This window comes from Carlito syrichta, unplaced genomic scaffold, assembly GCF_000164805.1.
Source record: "Carlito syrichta isolate Samal-C Ts95f unplaced genomic scaffold, Tarsius_syrichta-2.0.1 Scaffold314379, whole genome shotgun sequence".
Taxonomy (NCBI): domain Eukaryota; kingdom Metazoa; phylum Chordata; class Mammalia; order Primates; family Tarsiidae; genus Carlito; species Carlito syrichta.
Window position 1 is genome coordinate 312,149 of NW_007258475.1, and position 21,156 is coordinate 333,304.

General features: G+C 35.1%; 1 protein-coding gene across 1 annotated transcript in view; it reads right to left on the minus strand.

Annotated features, from left to right (window-relative positions):
* Positions 1 to 21,156, minus strand: part of LOC103274104 — a 242,774-nt gene that overhangs the window by 91,184 nt on the left and 130,434 nt on the right. Inside the window, exons 6-8 of the mRNA XM_021719309.1 lie at positions 15,394 to 15,609; positions 13,126 to 13,378; positions 6,755 to 6,918 (exon numbers count right to left, since the gene is read on the minus strand). Of these exons, the coding sequence (XP_021574984.1) occupies positions 6,755 to 6,918; positions 13,126 to 13,378; positions 15,394 to 15,609 (633 nt within the window). The remainder of the gene's footprint in view (positions 1 to 6,754; positions 6,919 to 13,125; positions 13,379 to 15,393; positions 15,610 to 21,156) is intronic.

The window sequence follows — 21,156 nt, forward strand, 5'->3', positions numbered from 1 at the left end:
CAAAATTCATGAATTTCGCAGCAACCTGGATGGGACTTGAGTCTATAATACTGAGTGACCTCTCACAGAAACAAAGATCCAAATATCACATGTTCTCACTCATATAATGGACCTTGAACATCCAATGCAATACTATAAGAAAATGACTGATGGTACTGGGAAACTATGGGGGGAGGGGGATGGGATTAACAGTAGCAAATATCTGTCGGGGGATGGGAAAACACCTCTTATCAACAGGGTGCCTGAATGAAACGTAATTGTACACCTAACCCTTAACTGTACCCCACAAAACCATAATAAAAAATACTGATTAATGAAAAAAAAAGAAGATATAAGCACCCCCCAAAACTAATTAACTCAGACCGGTCTTTTAGATTTGTGTACAGCTTCCAGAATTATAAAAAGATTAAACAAATCCAACTGATTGTGATATCTTGTTCTCTGCCTATTATAAAGAAATATGTAAGGTGCATGTTGATCTTTTGCACTACTTAAAGAATTTAGAGCTAAAGGATCCATATGATATCAATGGAGGTTTTATTTGGAAGGGAGCTACAAGGCCAACACTCCAAGAGCCATAGATAAACTTCACAGTTTCTCCCTTATGCCAATGTCTGCAGATAGTGATTTATAAAAGCTTGGAGAAAGGAAATTTTGGTAAAAGAATTTCTAGGAAAAAAAAAAGCTCACTCTGTCCATCACTCTGGAAACACAAAATGAAGAGTTGAAATTACTTAAAATAAAACTTGATAAGATAAAACAGCAAAACAGTAAATATCTAAAGATAATACCCACTTATAGAAAACATCAGTGAACTAAAAGATAAAAGGTAGTCTTTTAGATCTTGACACTCTCCATACCAAATGATTTTTCCATTGCTTATGATAATTAAGTCAGTGACAAAAACTTAAAACTTAATAAAAATCAAGGTAAATAGTTAGAAAAACTTTTGAGAAAGAATTATTTGTTAATTTAGAAATTATTGAAATGTCATAGAAGTTATAAAGTATTTTATGTGAATTTTAAATAACTATTTTTTAAATAAATAAATTTAAAAGGTAATTAGTAAGCAGAGAAAATATCTGTTAAAATACGACATAAGAGTTTATACTGGTAATATATATATAAAACTCATACAACTGAGTAAGAAAAACGTTTGAATTCTTTATAGAAATGAAGGCAAAAAGACACTTAAAAGGCAATTCACAGAAAAGAAAACATGAATGAATAATAAGCATATTAAGAATGTTTGGTGGGCTGAGTGCGGTGGCTAAGCCTGTAATCCCAGCAATTTGGGAGGCTGAGGTGAGAGGATTGCCTGAACCCAGGCGTTCGAGATCCACCTGGGCAACTTGGTGAGACCTTGTCTCTACAATAAATCACAAAAACTAGTCAGGCGTGGTGGCATATCTCTGTAGTTCCAGCTACTTGGAAGGCTGAGGTGGGAGGATCACCTGAGCCCAGCAGGTTGAGGCTGAGGTGGCCATGAGCATGCCACTGCACTCCAGCCTGGGCAACAAAGAGTGAGATTCCAACTCAACACAAAACAAAACAAAACAAAAAAACAGAAAGAATGTTTGGTAATGAGTAAACAAAAGAATGCACATTTAGAAAAGGATGATATTCCACTTCTGATACTAAATTTTAGGAGGTTAACATACGATGTGAAAACAGTTTGATAAATTCCCTCATGTATTACTGTGGAAGTATAAATCTATGCAATTTCCCTAGAAAATAATTTTTCAATAGTTATCAAGAGTCTCAGAAACATCATACCCTCTGAACCAATATTTCTAGGTCCTCTAGGACTCTATTCAAAGAATAATTTAAAATGTGGATGAGATCCTGTGCCCTAAGTTGTTCATCAGAATTATTTATAAGATGCACAAAAATGTAAAACCATCTATTGCCTAGCAATAAAGAAATACTTAAATATTTTCTACTGCTTCTACAGAATAAAATATTGTGTAGGCATTAAATGCTTATGAAGTAAGAAAATAAAAATATTTATCATATAATATCAAGTTTAAAATCAACATGTGAAGTTGTACTTACAGTACATAATTTCAACTCTGAAAAATATACATATATATATGGATGAAAGGTCAAAATAAATTTACCAAAAATTAATAATTATTTTTCTAGATAAGAGATTATTGGAGTTTTTTAATTTGTTGATTTTTTTTCCTGTAGTTTCAATTTTTTCATAAATAACAAGTATTTTTTCTAGAATAAGAAAAAAATTTTAAATATTAATGCTTTTTAAAAAACTACAAAGTCAAGTCCAAATAATTGTACCCATCACAGAGGCAATGAGCTGGTGTTCCAGACAACTCTCTTTTCAGAACTATAGAGAGTGAGAATTTTTCTAGCAGAAAGCTTTCAGCAAGAAATGACTCAGGTTCTTGGAGGAATGAGATTCAATCAGCCAAAACTCAATAGGGTTCAATCTTGAGCCTACACAGCCAGTCCCATATTGTGGAGCTTCCAGTGCCCAGAGCTAGACAAAATTCATTAGCAACTAGCACTACAGACTTGATCTTTTTTGTGCTCCTATCATGCTAGTCACATTATCACTTCTGTGTTGACAGCACTGATCCAAAAGCCCAAAAAGAATTAGGGTTGTTGCTTTAATATTTTGATTAAGGATGCTAACCTAAATCAGTCAACATGCACAAATCCACACTGGCGTTTTCCACTAAGATGAGTTTTATTGTTTCTATGTCTTGTTGACTATTGTTATGCAAGAGCAAAGCCCCACTTCTTTGACAGGATGCATCTGCTGTGGACAGTGCTTGCTTCATAAATGGCAGTGCTGCTTCATTCTGCCATTTCAGAGAAAGATACTTTACACACAGCAGTAAGGAGAGATATTTTTCAGCTGATATATTAGAATAACTATTTATTCATGTGGAAAATACAGATATTTTCCCCATGGGAGTTTAGCATAATTTTATTATTATCCTAAGGAATATTAACAGCATCTGCTTCTAAAATACAAGCAAACCCTGCTTGGGGTAACTAAGTATGCCTAGTTTGGGCAGAACAGGTTACATATGGAAGACAATGAGAGCTGGGTTGAGAGAGTGAACTAGATTTGTTTATTTTTCCTGAATTTTTCCAGGTTTAATCTCTATGATGTCCAGGCATTCTATCTACCTTTGTTTTTTCTTTAATCATTTCCCCATTTATTACACAAGTTCCCCCTCTTCCTGTCCATACGTCCCCTTGGGGTGGGGGAGTATTTTAATGCACATACCCTTTTGCTTTAGGTAGCAAAATATTAAATCTTAGTTATTTGGTGCATAAATTCTGTGTTTAATTTTTTATAATTTACAAGTCATCTAGTTAATAAAAATGTAGACCTCGGACAATAAAGAGTATGGTTGTAAACATTCATTTTAAGTGAGAAGGGTTGTATTTATGTGGAAATAAATTGTGCAGAATATCATCTAATAATGTTTTAATCCTACTGTTTAATACTACTACAGTTTAAACTACAAGTCATACCATTACATTTCTTTAACGTCTCTGAGAACCCCCAATCATTTTAAGTAATAGAGTGATTAGTATTCATGTGGAGCCTGCTATCAAGATCTACACATACATGTTATTTTTAACATGTTACACAAGAAAATGCCTAAGATCTAGCAAATGAACATCCTTGCCTAGGGCCATACGACAAGTTAGTGGTCAAATGAAAACTGAGTGATCAGAAAAGACTTTCGGCCCTTCCCCAAGAAAGTAAGTGCTATGGAAAGATGACATGCAGTGTTTATGACATGTCAAAATATAAACCAAGCCTGTGCCAAAGCAACACACATTCCCTGGAGAGTTAGGCAATTTTACTACAGCTATGTTAGTGACCTAAGGGCTGCATCAGAGAATGATCAGTCTACTGAAGGAAGACTTGAGGAGTGAGTTCACCTCCTATTTCACAGAAAATAATGACTATCACATGTGAACTCCCTCAGCACCCGGCCACAAACCTCTAAGCATTTACATTTACCTTTTTCCTTATCACATCAAAAGACAAGATCTTTTTCCTAAATGCAAGGTTTGTCTCCATTGAGTTCTACTTCCTTTCTTCTGAGACCTTTTCCTTGCTTAGGTATTTTCAATATTTTTAATTATCCTTCCTTGCTTAGGTATTTTCAATATCTCTGTTCCCTTTATAATTTTTATCTCTGCATAGAAACATATGAAAAACACATCTATATTTTAAAAGAACTCTTTTTAACATATATTTTTCTAACAACTTTCCATTTATAGCATAGCTCTACAAAAAAAAGTACTGAGTACCAACTCTACATCATATCCTTCACTCAACCCACTGTGATTTAGTCTCTACCCTGTAAGAAAATGAAGCTCAAGACATCAACTGTCACAAATCCATCACCTACATTGAGTTCCCTGAGCTCCACACTTATCTTCCCGACTTCTTATGTAATATTTTCCCTTGGAAATATTCAAAACATGCCAATATGAAAGGTTAACATGAAAGAAAAGTTAACTTTTTATCTAACTCTTGTAATGATTTACTGTTTAATCCCTACCTCTGAGAATGCTACTGCCATCCCCTCATCTGCCCAGCTCCAAACTTGAGGTTATATTAAATGTCATCCTTTTCCTCCCTTTCAATGTCCAACTAGCCCACAAGTTACATTGTCCCTTAATTATTTCTTAAATATGCCCCAACTTTCCATTTTTCATGTCATTTTCTTTAAAGTTCTTGACACTCCTTGCCTAGACCCTCAACATGGCTTTCTAGCTAGATTCTCCTGCTTTCACCTTGGCCACTGTTAAACCCACCTTTCCCTCTACTATCAGAATGATCTTCCTAAAATCAAAAGTGGTTCTAAATTCTTCAATGTTTTCTCTTAACCATTAGAACAAGTTCAGGCTTCATAGTATGTTAGTTAATTATTTTAGCATTTGGTCCTGGACCATTTCCAACCTCATCCCAGCCAACTACCATCTTCCTATATCCTACACAGCAGCCATGTCAAAACACACTTGATTTGCCAACTATATCATGACTTTCTCAAGACCACATGGTTTTATACACCTTCCTTTTGCCTGCACACATGCTTGCCTCTGCTTTGCTTATAACTCAAATACATTAAGGTTTCAAAGATTACCTAAATGTTAGATATTCCCTGAAGTCTTTGATACTGCCCACAACCTCCTCCAGACCTTTGTTGGTTCCTTTTTTCTATGGTCCTGAAGATCCCTGCATTGATCTATTTCTGGCACTATTTTAAAAATTGTGGTAAGAACATTTTACATGAGATCTACCCTCTTAACAATGTTTTAAGTGCACAATACTATATTGTTTACTATATGTCTAATATTGTACCACAATATACTGTATTGTTAACTATATGTCTAATATTGTACTAAACTCTAGAATTTAATCATCCTGCAGAACTAAAACTTTATATCCATTAAATGGCATCTCCCTATTTCCCTTTTCCATCCTTCCCCTTGGCATTCAACTCTCTGCTTCTACGAGTTTGACAATTTTTGATACTTAATATATGTGTAACTGTGCAGTCCTTATGTGACTTATGTGACTGGATTATTTCACTTATCATAATGTCTTCAAAGTGTATCCACATTGCTACATAGTGCACATTTTTTATGATTGAATAATATTCCATTGCATATGTGTGCAAAATTATTCATTCACCCATTGATGGATATTAGGTTGTTTCTACACCTTGACTATTGTGAACAGTGCTGCAATGAACACAAAAATGCTAAGATCTCTTTGAAGTCATGATCTCAGTTCTTTTGGAAAAATACCCAGATGAGAGGTTGCTGAATTATATTATAGAGCTCAGCAATTAAAATGAATAGGAATGGCATAAAGGTGAACATAGCCCGGTAAACAGAATAGAGAGCCTGGAAATCAATCCATACATATCCAGTCAATATATCCTCAACAAGGGTACCAAGAATATGCATTGAAGAAAGAATAATCTCTTCAACAAATGGTACTGGGAAAACTGGATATCTACATGGAAAAGAGTGAAATTGGGCCCTTATTGTCTACCATACACATAAATCAACTCAAAGACTTAAACATAAGACTTAAAACTATAAAACTTCTAGAAAAAAATAGGAAAAATTTTATGATATTGGTATTGGCAATGATTTCATGAATCTGGCACCAAAAGTATAGAAAACAAAAGCAAAGTTTGCAAGCGGGACTACATCAAACTAAAAATCACCTGTACAGCAAAGAAAACAATCAAGAAAGTAAAAGTTCCTCCAAACACTTTTATAGTGCCTTGTAGTTGTCGCTTTACTTGCCTTTCTTCACATTCACACATCACTTGCTAAGTTGATGACCTGGCAAGCCACACCTTATGATATTCAAGATCACAGATGGATGAGTCATCATTGGTGATGTTGGTAGGGGTAGGAAGTGTAGAAAGAAAGCAGGTTGGAACAAGGAGAAATTAGGATTTTAGACACTTCCCAGGAAATTTCCCCAATGTCACTGGATAATAAGAGATGACTTCTTGTTTCCTGTTGGTCCCTGGTTTGGCACGGCAACATAGCTCTCTTTACTATGGGGAAAATATTTTCCTAAAATTCAGATAGTTTCTTTGCTGCACTTCAGGACAAGTGTTACAGGAATGTCTATTGTAGTGATGTAGGGACAGCTCTAAGTACTCTTCTCTAACCACATTCTCAGGACTGGAGGTCAATCACTCTGAAGAACAAAATAATTAAAGCACCTTACCTGAGACAATACAAATATAAAATCAAAGAAGAAATGATGAACAGGAGGATATAAAGTAGCAGTGTGATCACCACGCCAAAAATGCCCGGTTTCATGGTTCTTACAAACATCCAGTAGAGCTTTGCTGCATCAGCTATGGGAGTCTCCTCAGTATGTGTAAGCCGCTGACAAAAGAAAATACAGATTGAATAAAATAAGAATGGGAAGACTGATCATCAAGTTAAATGAATACAAATACACTTAGACAATATGACACTATAATTTGAGTTTATATGAAATCTAGGTACGGAAGATTGCCACATCTTCAGTTGCACAAAGGTAGAGGGAAAATGCTGGATTTTGCACACTTGGTTTACCAGATTTTTCTCATTTTCCCTCTAAGCCTTTAAATGCAAGCACTCGACAAGCAATTCATAAAGTAAAAGCTATGTTTTATTTATGTACTATTAACTTCTGAATTTAATGAGCACAAGATATGAAGAAATTAAATATAATAGCAGAAAGATTCCTTTCTTTCTGAAGCAGTTTTGATAGGAATTTAATTTGTGCTATGCATAAAAGAGATGGCTTATTTTAGAAACTTATAAAAAAGTTATCAGGCTACTTAGTGAGTTTAAAAACCAAAGTTTACATTGGGTGAATTTAACAATAAGCCCCTATTTTAGCCAAGAAAATACGTATTCCACATTGAATTAGAAATACATGCAAAGCAATGAGGTCTTTAAAAACAATATAGCCGGGCTCGGTGGCTCAGCCTGTAATCCCGCGCCTTTGGGAGGTTGAGGTGAGTGGATTGCCTGAGCCCGCGGGTTTCAAGACCTGCCTGGGCAGCGAGACCTCATCTTTACAATAAATCAAAAAATCAGCCAGGCGTGGTAGCACACGCCTGTAATTCCGGCTACTCGGAAGGCTGAGGCAGAAGGATCACCGGAGCCCAGCCGGTCAAGGCTGCGGTGGCCTTGACCACTCCGGTCTGGGTGACCGAGTGAGACTCCAACTCAAAAAAAAAAAAAAAAAAAAAAAAATTTTATATATATATATATATAAATTGCTAAGAACCTACAGTATCATCATATGACATCTTTGAGCTTTGAGTTTTATAAAATATGAATGTCCTTTGTGACTCTGCTGATATCAAGTGGAAGGAATATGCACTGTAAGTATAAAGTAAGGTATCATTCCTCCAATGCAAAAGAGAGGGGGAAAAATATTTAATTTTAAAATGGATGATTATATAAATATAAGTTAAATGGGACTTTAAAAACTAAGCATATCCAAATCACTTGTGTAGATGAAAACAGAGGACTACAAAGATTAATCTGTTTTTCCTAGACCAAAATATCCTTTAGTGATTGGGCAGTAACTTCAGAGAATTCAAGGTTTCCAAATCTCAACTACTACCTCTGTGATCACTACCCCAAAATTTTAATTTTTCTACTTTTTATTAATCAGTCTACCTTGCAGAATGTGGATCTGCTGCCAGCACTTTAGGCAGCAAGTAGGGAGTGTTCCTACGCATTTCTCCTATTTTAGCTCTTGTCTTTCTGCTGTTCTTTTTTTGTTTTTAAGTTTCCAAGAAAAGTTTATTTAGAAAGTAAATTAAACAGAGAGCAAGAGAGAGAAAGCAGGTTCACCTCCCCAAAGGTGGGGAGGGGGCCAAAACTAAGGAAACATGGCAGTCATAGCTCAAAGGGCCACATGGAGACAGCAGAGTTTAACAAAGCAATGGCCCAGCATTTCTGTTTTTAAACAGCAGGAAACCAGGGGAGAATGCAAATGCAGTCTCCCCACTATCATAAATTATGTAGTCGAGTTTCTCACATTTGGGGAAATCACAGGAGTCAGCACACCCGGCGTGCAAGGTATGTGCCTTGCCCTGGGAAAATTACCTTCATGATCATGGTATCTCCCCTGCCAGATAAGTAACTTTCTGCTGTTCTTAAAGGTAACGTAATAGATATTGGATTCATTGATGAAGCAAAAATGTATATATTTTATGCCAATAAAGTAGTTTCTAATCTTTCATATGACCCACATGTATTAGAGCTAAAGCTCACCCTGATTCCAACTTGGTGATCTTCCTACTATTCCACAGTCATAATGGAGTGCTATGGTTTAAATGTGTCCACCCAAAAACATGTGCTTGAAATTTAATCCCCAATGCAACTGTGTCGGGAGGTGTGGTCTAATGAGAGGAGTTTAGGTCATGAGGGATCCACCTTCAGGGATGGGTTAATGTCGAGTTTTAAAAAAGCAGGGCTTGAAGCTTCAAGTTTGATCTCTTGCTCTCTCATTCTCTTTGTCCTTTGGCCAGGGGAAGAGACAGCATGAAGACCCTTACAAGATGCTGGTCCTTCGATCTGGGACTTCCCAGATTCTAGAATTATAAGCCAATGAATAGTCATTATAAATCATACAGTCTCAGGCATAATGTTATAGCAGCACACAACAAACTAAGACATAGGGTCTCAAGAATTATTTGCTGAGTGACATGTTTGCATTCAAACTTTGTTTGATTTTTGCTCTTGTGTTTTATTCTTACCTTACTATTTTGAGGGCAGGAATAATGCCATTTTTATTCTGTATTTTTTAAAAACCTTGAGAGTAGGAGTAGGAAGGAAGTGCTGAAGGCCCTGGAGGTATGAACTCAAGCAACCTGAGTCTCATGATTGATATTCAATCCATGACAACTGCAATCCCATGTGAAACTGTGGTTGTCAACTTTTAATGAGCATCAGAATCACCTGGAAGGCTTGTTAAAATGTATATTTCTGAACCCCTGCCCAGAGTTTCTGACTGAGTAGACCTGGTACAGTACTTGAGATTTTTTATTTCTATGAAGTCCCCAAATGATGCTAATCCTGTGTCCTAAGACCACATTTCAACAACCATGGCTTTAAATCAGTACTTCTCAAATTTCAGTGTGCTGTTAAATCACCTAGAGAACATATTAAGGTAAATAGTTTAATTCAATCAGTGGACATGTCCAAGTGCATTTGTACAATTTTCCAGGGAATTCCAATATTGATGATCTATGGACTACATACAACTTTAGAGGTTTTTAAAAGACAGCAAAAGTAGATGTCATTTGCAATGAAACAAGATAAATTGGAACTTAAGAGTTAATAATGTGTGCACATTTGGAACACACCTTTGGCTTTTCTTTCCAAGTAGAGAAAGATATGCATGCTCTACTCATCTATTAGAATCCAAGTCAGCCTCCACCTGGTTACAGACTTCTAAACTGGCTCTGAGATGTTCACACTGAAGGCTACATTGCTATAGATTACATCGGAGGTACCAGAGTAAATGAAGTCTGCCCACTTTTTTAGCTGCCTTGAATCCAGTGGACCGATTGGCTATTTATCTGCCTAAGGAACCTGATTGGAATAAGAAAAGCCATTCCAGAAGGGCTGCAAACATCCTTCTGAGGATACCTCAGAAGGTCATAGTGACAGCTGCTCATGTTCCCCCAATGGCTTCACAGGTGGCACTGCATGAGGCCAAGCCCCAGCCCCCTGTCTACTCAATATTCAAGTCAGGGATCTGGGAGGAATTGTGAGACGTCATGGGATGTGGTCCTCCCAGAATGCAGATGGCATTCCTCTCTAAATCTCCTGCATGACAAACCTCAACAATATAGTCTCCTTCCTGCCAGCCTGGAGAATGAGAGATGTAAGAATGTAGACAGAATTCAGCTGTCTCCAGCTCCTCAGAATCGGCAAGATGAAGAAAACTTAGAGATGGAGTAGGATGCATAACACTTCTGACTCAAAAGACTCCCTCTTCAGCCATGCATTGGAATGTTCAGTTGTTCTGAGGTTTCACAGAGTGGCCTGCCTTTCAAGTACTGATGAGCTTTTCATGGCATGTGATTCTACTGCCAATTCCTAGCAGTGAGACTAGGAAATGAGATACACTGATGGGATCAATGTGCACAGTTTTTAGATCATAATAATGTTGGATGATCTATCTGGTTAGAGTCAACAATGGCACTGGTTAGAAAGTTCTAAGCATTTCTAGCAGAGGTCATTTCCACTCAGAAATAAGCAGTCGCAATTCTCACATGAAATCTAAAGAAACATTATGGACTCAGCTTCAAGGACCCTAGTCTTGTTAAGGGCAGCCCAGAAATCCTCAGTGAGTGAAAGCCCAGTCTCACAAGAAGCAAAGTGAAGGGATAAAGAGGACTTCTCAATAAAGTGTCCAGAACCTTGTTACTTACAGTGTGGTCCATGGATCAACATCACTGATATTACCCAAGAGTCTATTAGAAATGCAGAATCTCAGACCATACTTGCTGAATCAGAATGTGTATTTTAATATAATCCCCAGATGATTTGCAAGCATGTTAAATTTTAAGAAGCAATGCTACAGTATACTGTGACCTAAGATAGATTAAAAAGCGACAGGCTCTACTGACATCAGCTACCTACTGTAGCACCCAACATGTGGAATATTTTCATGGATACAGCTTGGAAGGCAATTTTGTCTTTAGTTCTAAAAGCACATTATCAATAGTATAATCAATTTCAAATACAGTTAAAATAGAGTCCATAAAAACACCCAATGTCTATGATCTGCTTGGCACAATGAATATAGTCTAAACACGTATACTTTTAATTTTCCTCTTAAGAAGAAAACTATATCGGATGTTAAATATTATTGCATTAATTGAGATAATTTTATAAATAAATATGTATTCATATTGATTTACTTATAGTATTTATCGGCTCTCTTTCTTATATCTGTTTTTATGGCCAGGTCTACAACATAAAATTCTAGTTAAAATTTAGATTTCTCTTCTTTTGCCTATTGAAATTTTTTAAAAATTTGATGACTCTGTTTTTTACCTGAATTACCCCATTGTTTGCCAATATATTTAATTTTGCTTTGATAATTTAACCTAAAGCACTTGGCAACTTAAATGAAGCTTAGATTTAGTTGCTAAATTGCAGGTTGCAGGTCACGGCTAATAGGCCAGAAAGTAAATGATGGCTCACTGAACCTTGCCTGTGCTGGAGTTTTTAATCTTCTAAGCTATGTGGCCATTTCTGGGTCTTCTCAGTTCACTCATCAGAATTTTCCTATGCAGCTGTGATGTCAGTGGTTCTCATGCTATGCTCCCTAGACCAATCAGTATCATCTGGGAACTTGTTAGAAGTGCAAATTCTTATGTTCTACTCCAGACCTACCAAAAGAAAAATTTGAGGAATTGGGAGCAGCCGTCTGTGTTTTACCAAAGCCTGTAATAGATTCTGATGCAGAATAAAGTTTGAGAATCAGCACATTCCAATAACACTTATTAGGAAATCTCAGGCCTTGTAAATTCAAAGTAACTAGAGATTTCAACACTGTAATCAATCACACTAATTTTCACATCAATTTTGCCTCAAATTGTAGCCCTCAAATTCATTAGTAATTTAAACATTTTTATGAAATTGGATAGTATGCATTTGACTTATAAAAACAATATATTGACTGCAAATTTGAAGTACAGATTTTAACATAATGGTAGACACACCAGCCTCAGAATTGAGAAATCTGGATCCCTCCTTCTAGGTTCAGTGTAAAGTGGCTATATGGCCTCTCAGATAAGTCATGCAATTCTATGAGTGGTTTCTCCCAGTTGTAAAATGAGAAGAATATTTGCCCCACTAACTTACAGTGTTGCTGTAAGTATGCAATTAAATATATTGTGTAAAGGTGCTTGAAAAATACAAAGCAACCTTCAAATATTAGAATCATTATGACTATTATTGTTACATTATTATGTTCTTTAGTACATCATTTGTAATCATGAAATCCTAAAACTGTATATTTTAGGGTGAAAATTCACAATGCTTGTCACTTTAAGATCATAACAAAAAGTCAAAATAAATGCCTATGGGGTAATGTTATAAAATTTATTTTTTACTTAGAAATGTTTATAAAGCTTTTATTCTCAAGTATATTTATTACAGAAAATATATTACATCATAAAGCAGATACGTCACTTAGACAATTAAAGAAATTACTATAACTTTTTTGCAAAGTTTGCCTATAAAAATCCTTACTATTAGAAAACATTACCAAAAATGTTGCAAAATAAAGTTTCTTTGTAATAATGTTGAAAATGTGATAACCAACTTGGAATTGGTCTCCAACATGATTTCCTATATATTTTGTAAGCATTTATTTAAGATAGTTAAAATTACACTTAATTTGATTATATTAGACAATCATATTTTTTTAAGAGGAGAAACCTAACTTCAATTTAAGATGAATATTGAATGTTTATCATTATTGAAACTTTCCATGTCAACTAATTTATGCACTACAGCTAAATTCTATGCCAAGGACTCACATCCCGATTATTTTATTTGACTTACCCCCAGGAGAGTATCCACTATAAACACTGCCAATGGGTCTAGAACTGTCCATAGTCCCATGGTAATGATTAATTTTGACAAGACATCAGGGCAGGAGGCAAACAGTAGCTGACAGCCCCATCTGATCAGAACCAAAAGAAGTAGGACTGCATTCAGCATCAAAGGCCCCACCACAACTACAGTCAGCTCTTCTCCAATGTAAAGTGAAGAGATTGGGTAGCAAAGCTCAACAGTGTGCAGGGAAAACTGGAATCTGAAGGAAACAAAGCAATCACATACAAACCAGAGGAATTTTACAAAATGCCAAGTATACAAAACAATTTAAAGAACTATGTGATATTTTTGGTTAAAATACAGAAAACTTGACACTTAATAGTACCCCAAAATTAAGTGGTAGAAGTCTTCATCTTTTCCTGACCCCTTGGTACCATCTCAACATCTCCTTTTAAGGAAAAGGCAAAATCTATGCTGTTTATTGTTGTTGTAAGCATCCCCTGCAACCATAGAAAGTATATCAATTTGAGCCATTGAGCAGAGCATTCTGTAAACTAAGAGCTTCCTTGCAGTTCACACAGTACTTTTTAATAATATATTTAAAAATGCAAAATATACCAGTAGACTTTCTAAGGGGTCAGTCTCTAACAGAAATGAGAAATAGATGTAAATCTAACAATTCTTTGGAGGTTTAGCATAGCTGATTAATTTTACTTGTGATTCCTCTAGCTAGATTTCCCAATACAATAGCAGTAACATTACCACCACTAACAATCAAAATATCATATTTCCTAGTTGTTCTAAAATGATCAGCTTGACACTATCTTAGTACCTAAGAGTTAAATCCAGTCTAAGTACAGACATTTAAGCAGCCTTGCTTTGGCAACTTGGCACTGTCTTTCCCTCCCCTGAATTTCAGCCTATGTAAAGCTGTTCCATAATTAATCCTGCTTGTGAATTCTACTTATCAGCTCTCTACTAAAAGGAGTTATTTATTTTATTCACTCTTTAGCCTTTGCTTCAAAGGAAGTCTTACACTGTGGTGAATGTCAAATGAAGTAATGTACATACTTTGCTTAGCCTAGTGCCTGACAGAATAAGAATGGAAGAAATGCTTGTTACTGGTATTGTTATTGCTATGTTTCACAGCTAAGATGTGACACAGGTTTCTGTGTGATTCAAACCTGCAGACTGAGGAAATAGCCAGCAAAATATCATATCATATCTTATGTCCTGTATTGCCTAAGAAATTAGCTAAACGAGACTGTCAAGATATTTTCTGCAGTCTTATTTTATTAACAACTAATAAAGATAGTGCTTCCTTTTCTATTAAATAATAAAAGAGTGAAAAGCAAAGAAACGACTAGCCCAAGCAGTTGTTAGCCCAAACTAACCTTTGTCTTTTCTGCTTTGGAAACCCTGAAAAAAGTAAAGAGAAAGAGAGAAGGGAGGAAGCAAGCAAATATCCACGTAAAAATTTACCCTTGAAAATTCAGTTATTTAATATATGTAAATCTGCATACTCTATAACATAATTCATATATTTGTGATTTAATTTCATGAGACTATCTAAAACTATATGTGTATGCATATATATAAATGTACACATATATTCTTTTTTATAAATACTTAAAGTTCTTTACAATCTTCTTAATTGAAACTATACACACTTCTTTATTTTTATCTGCACCATCTACATTTGAGAAAATGAATTTTACTTGTATTGAAATCTATCTGTTTGTCTATCTATAGTATCTATGGAATCATGTTTATGGAGAGATAACCTTTAAGGTGTCATCTTTTTCCAGAGGATAATGGCCCAGAAAGCTGCCTGGGTTTGAGTTTGGTAATTGTTTGAATTCAATCATTTTACAGAAGAAGCAATCTTTGCTTCTCTGCGTATAGGTGATAAATCACACTTATGTTACTTCTAAAATACCTTCAGCCTAAGTCATTCTGATAAAATCAAAATAGAATAAAACATTGTTGCTAAATTCCTTTTTGGATTCTGCCCAGATATTAGAACATATTTGAATCTGCTAAATTTCAAATAAATATTGATGTACCAGTTATGTATTTGTATATACAGGCTCAAAAGATGATACTATAAGTGTAATAGAAGTCCTTGCTCTTAGATAAAGACATTTTTGTCTTTTCAAATCATACCTGCATTTGAGGTCTTAAGGTAAAAGGATGGGAGAGGTATTTTGTACTTTCATTTGTCCTATTGAGATGAAAATGCATTCTCTTGACTTTCAGGGCGAAAGTACTCACTTTGTAACAGGAATTGAAATGGCCCGGAGGAAAAGCCACTGGCCCAGGTAATGCAGGTAGAGCCTCAGGAACCAGAGAGAAGCCATCAGCAGGATAATGTACCAGAAGCCCTGGCTTTGCCATTGAGCTAATTGAAGTTGTGAAAACACTGACACCAGAGCAAAGTGGAGATGCTTGGAGAATTCTCCGTATCTACTATGAGCAACCGAAGAGCAGCTGCAAACAAAGAAACAACAGATGAAGTCAGGACTTAAAGCCAAATATCTTAAAAATAATAATGAGGACATTGAGAAAGTAAAATCAAATGAAATTATTTCTCGATACTTAGGACTCAAAACTATTTTCTTTTTTTGTTATAATAGATGACTAATGGAAAACACAAAGAAACATGAATTAGGAAAATGCAAATGAAAACCACAATGAGGTGTCACTTCACATCCATTAAAATGATTACTATTTAAAAAAACAGAAAATAACAAGTATTGACAAGGATGTGCAGAAATTGGAATCCCTGTGCACTATTAGTGGGAATGTAAAATGTTGCATCCACTGTAGAAAACAGTATGGTATGAACTCAAAAAATTAAAAAGCAAATTACCATATGATTCAGCAATAGATTTTTGAAGACATATGCCCAACAATTGAAAGTAGGGACTAGAGTGATATGCACACACTCATGTTCATAGCAGCATTATTGACAACAGGCAGAGAAGAAACAACATTAATGTTCACTGGCAGATGAATGGATAAACAAAATGGGGTATATCCATTCAACAGAACAGTATTCAGCTTTAAAAAAGAAGAAAATTCTGACGCATGCTACCATATGAATGAACGATGAAGACATTATGCTAAGGACAATAAGCCAGTCACAAATACTCTATGCTTCCACTTACATGAAGAGATATCTAAAGTAGTCAAAATAACAGGAACAGAAAGCAGAATGGGGGTTGCCAGGTGCTGAGGATAGGGAAATGGGATGTTGCCATCTCACGACATAGAGTTAGTTTGGTGAGATGAGAAAGTTCTAGAGATTGGTTGCACAACAATGTGAATATACTTACCACTGAACTGTACACTTAAAAATGATTATGATGATAAATTTTACATAATATGTATTCTACCATAATTGAACACTTTAAAAGAAACCTGAAAATAAATTAATATAAATAGTAAACTTAATTTTTAGAAAATCGGTAAAATCTATAATATATTCCTGCTTGTCTCACCTACCCACAATGATATCTCTTTATTAAAATTAGATTTAATTATGTGCAATAAAGATCAACTATATCATTTTTAAAACTGAAATGAGTTACTGATATATCACTAAAAATCTATGAATAAGAATGTATAACTTAGTACTTTTTTACTCCTTAACACAATACTGGTATTTCATGTTGAATCTAAATATAAAATGATCTCATACAAAGAATTCTGATTTAGCTCTGGTTTCTTCTCTATATTTAACATTAAGGGCATCTGAAAATAATTGAACAATCAGAAATCATTCTCCACACAGTTTCAAGAATACGTGGAGTTGCCATAGCATAACTAAAAACTGGAATCTGACAACCTGGGTATAATTTCTCTCTATGCCTTTTTTTTCCCTCATATGGAAAAAGAAACTAGTAATAATACCTGGAACCCAGGGGCAGCATGATGACTAGGTTGGCAGATGTAAAATCATGTGAACAGTGTTATCACTGTGGTATATTCACAAAACAAGGAACTCTCAATCTGTTTCTTCTCCTTCTTTATTCTATTCCAATACTTCCTAGTGCTACTTTGAACTATTCTGGGCTTCTATCAAGCACAATAAATGAGGGAAACCTGTCTAAATGGTATTCTGATTGATTTGATTGTCTTAGAGAGATACAAATGTGGATATACAAATACTTGTTATTTAATTAAATATCATTGGTATCTACCATGTGTTTTATCAAACCAGTAATCAATCTTTATAATAACTAGGCTCTAAATTATTATATTAACTTGCCTAATTTTATTCTAGAAAGGTTTTCCAGAATAACTTAGTAAATTCCTCAACCAAAAATAGTCTTAATAATAAACATGTTACCAAAGGAGAAATTAGTACAAGAATAAGTTGTTCAGTGATTAGTGACTAAACACAGCATGGCAGAGCAGTGCTAGGGATAGAGTAAAAATGAAATTTGTAGACATATTTAAAAGATTTTACACTAACAATTTCATCTCTCTGTGAAGATCGTCAAACTTAATGACAATTATACCATGAGAAGAGAAGATAAATAATGGCAACAAGAGTCTTTGGGAGGAAAAAAAGAAAATAACTAACAAAAACAGCAGCACCAACACATTAGAGAAAATCCATTCTTCCCCTTTAGAATTCTAAACCGTAATTACAGCCTTTTGGTCTATAGTCCAAACTACATGTCTCCAAACATGACGTTGACAGTTCCTTTTGTTGCTCTTGTGTGTATTTCACCATGAAGGTGTGGAACATCACCTAACTGAAAGCCAGCTTCAGCCTTTGCATTGAGCATGCTTTTCAATTACACACATGAAGAGCATTCAAACAGGAAACAGACCACAAGAGGCTCTGGTTTATATACAGTAATATTGTCAGGGGACTAACTCTCTCATAGACGAATTCCAGAATACCTCACTACATTTACCATCACGTGAAATGAAACCCAGAAATTTCTATACTGCTGAATCAAAATATCCCATACATGATCTCTTCAGTTAATTATTCTGTCACAGTTCTTCAAAGGGAACGAGAAATCAGGTGCAGATTTGGCATTGCATTGTTTGTAAAATACAAGAAAATCTCAAATGAAACAAAACAGAAAAGATTTCTTTGACTTGGAAATTTCCAAAATTTCCATTGACGTAAATAACTAAGCAGTTTAAATGCTTTTGCACAGAACCTTCTAATGGTAAAAACCCTTCTAAAAGTCATACATTTACCATTAGTTTCACTAATAAAGTGTTTCCTACCCACATTCAGATGGACATATTTGTTTACCAGACTTTTGATTTAGGACAAATAACACTAAAATTTTGCTAGGTACCATTTATATCTAACTTAAAATATTTAGTGATTTTGTTCCTAGTCAGCACAATTCATTGTTTATTATTATTTAACAATAATAACCACAGCAAATGTATTCAAAAAATTAAGAAAAACCTTGAATCAATCATTCAGAGTTTTAAAACATATATATTGAAACACTAGAAATCAACAAAATAATCAATTGATATTAGGTAATGTCAAAAATAAAAGAAATATTAAAAAGCTCATTATTTGAACAAAGCTAGTCAGGTATAATCGTATTAATAATGGCCTTATGATAAAAAAAAAAAAAAGACAGTGCTTTTCTTTTAGTCATTTTGAATTTGTACCTGAAATCTAAATGGGTACTTCCATGGAATTACATCTACAACTCTCTCCATATATCATTCTTTAAGTATTTTTTTCTTAAAAGAAGCCTCCTTCCATGTTTCAAAATTATCTTGAAAGAGAGCATCTTTTTTATTCTTGTAACATGCAAGGCACATTATAAAAGGCTGTGCCATTATAGAATATCTTCATCCACATGGCCACTGCTCCTGCCTTCCTCTGCAATCTTTCTTGGTTATGTACAAAGGGTATGACCATCAAAAGGATAATAAATGGCCTCTGCCACTGGGGTGTGTAATACGTATAGTGGGAATTGATTTGTTGGTTATGATGGAAGCCACAGAGCACACAGATCACTGCAAAATCACATTGGGGCCAGCAGCTACTCCTCAGTTCATGCAGACAGCTTCTCTATCGCTCACGGGGTGAGCTGCCAGAGGGGGAGAAGAATGGTGAGGTCATTCAGTATTCAGCTATTAAATGAAAGCTATTTCTCTGAACTTCAGCCACATTTCATATGACACACATATATCCCCCTTCTCTCCCTAGTCCTAATTTAGACCTGAAATCAAACAAGATTTCCACGATCTATCAGTGTAATGATAATACAAAGACCAAGATTCCTTTTTTAAAAGAGCATGAAATGCATTCTTAAACTCTCTTTTAGAGTAAACAGGAAACATTAGAAATATGAATACAATGAAGACTTGTCACATCACTCAGCAGCTGTGAATAATAATCTTTATTTAAAAATTACTACCAATAGATGGCACTACAATTTTCACATTCTCTTTCTGGCAAATCCAAACATACCTAGATTAGCATTTTTTTTTAAATTAAAGTGTTAGGGTTTTTTTTTTCATTATAATCATCTGTAAGTAATTCTTTCATTTGGCTACTTCTTATTTTCCACTATATACCATTCATCAGCAAGTTTTTAAGCATGGATATGGTCAGTGATTTCTGAGACTTTCTAAGACTAAATAGTTTTTCAGGGAGTCATAGTAGCAAAGGTATCAAAGAAGCATGTATAGTCATCGCATGTTACTGCTGAAGACCTCATCATATGCCCTCAGACATTGGCAGAAGTTGAACTAAAACCTAAACAAGTTAAGTGACTTGCCCAAGTTAACTCAATTGGTAACAAAGAATTTTCTAACTACTGTGTCCAGTGTTTTTATTAGGGCTCTTCATCAGTCACCTATTGAGTCATTTTAATAAGAAACCCCAGGACTCTAGGCGAATTGCAGGTGAGCACCTTTACCTAGTACATGAAAGAAAGAAGTGTTTCTTTCTTTATAGAAGCTGGTTGAGTAGGGAACAACTCACTCATCCAACAGATCATCATTAAATGAATATAGCATGTCAGACTTTATGATAGTACAACTGGCAGAATAAAGGCCCCTAAATATCCCATGCTTTAATTCCTGGAACCTGTGAATATGTGAAATTGTATACCAAAGAGGAATTACGTTGCAGATGGAATTAAAGTTGCTAAACAGCTGAACTTAAAATGAATATATATATATAAATATATAATAAATATATTAAATGTATAAATAAATATATATATATACACACACACATACTGTATTATTTGGATGAACCCAATGTAATCACAAGAGTTCTTTAAAAAAGAAAGAAGGAAGCAGAAGAGACAAAAAGCCTGAGGAGGAGCCAGAAAAAGGGTAGTGTGAAGACAGTGCAAATTTGTTGCCTTGAACACGGAATGCTCCAAGGACTGAGGACTGCCTCTAGACACTGGAAAAAGCAAGGAAACAGATCCTTCTCTAGAGGAGGATCTGTTTCCTTCCAGAAAGAAGGCAGCCCTGCTGACACCTTGATTTTAGCCCAGTGAGACACATTTCAAACTTCTCCCCAGAATTGCAAAATAATATGCGGGGGGACCCAAAAAGCCCAGAATCTATATATTAAAAAATGTGTCTTTATTCTTACATGTTTAAACTTCAGCTAACTTCAAAGTATTCTATGTTTGATGCAATATCCTATCAAGTTGCTTTTTCCATTGCACAAAACAGTTTTTGAACTTGTCCAATTTTGATGCCTTTTAGTGCTTCTGCTATTTTTTTGTTTCACCTATTTCATCTGGAGAAACAAACAAACAATAAAATGTTGCTTGGGGCAAGATTGGGTGAATAGAAAGGGTGAGGTGCAGCAGTCACGAACGCTCAGTGTGGTGTGGGCATGAGTGTTGCCTTGGTGAAAGAACCAGTCATCTATTTGCCACAACTTGGGACGTTTCTTCTGCAAATTGGGCACAACCTTCTCAAAACTTTCAGATAAGATTTTTGGTTGCCTGTTGATCTGGAAGAACAAATTCTAAGTGTACTACAAGGATCCACCCTCCAAAAGACAAT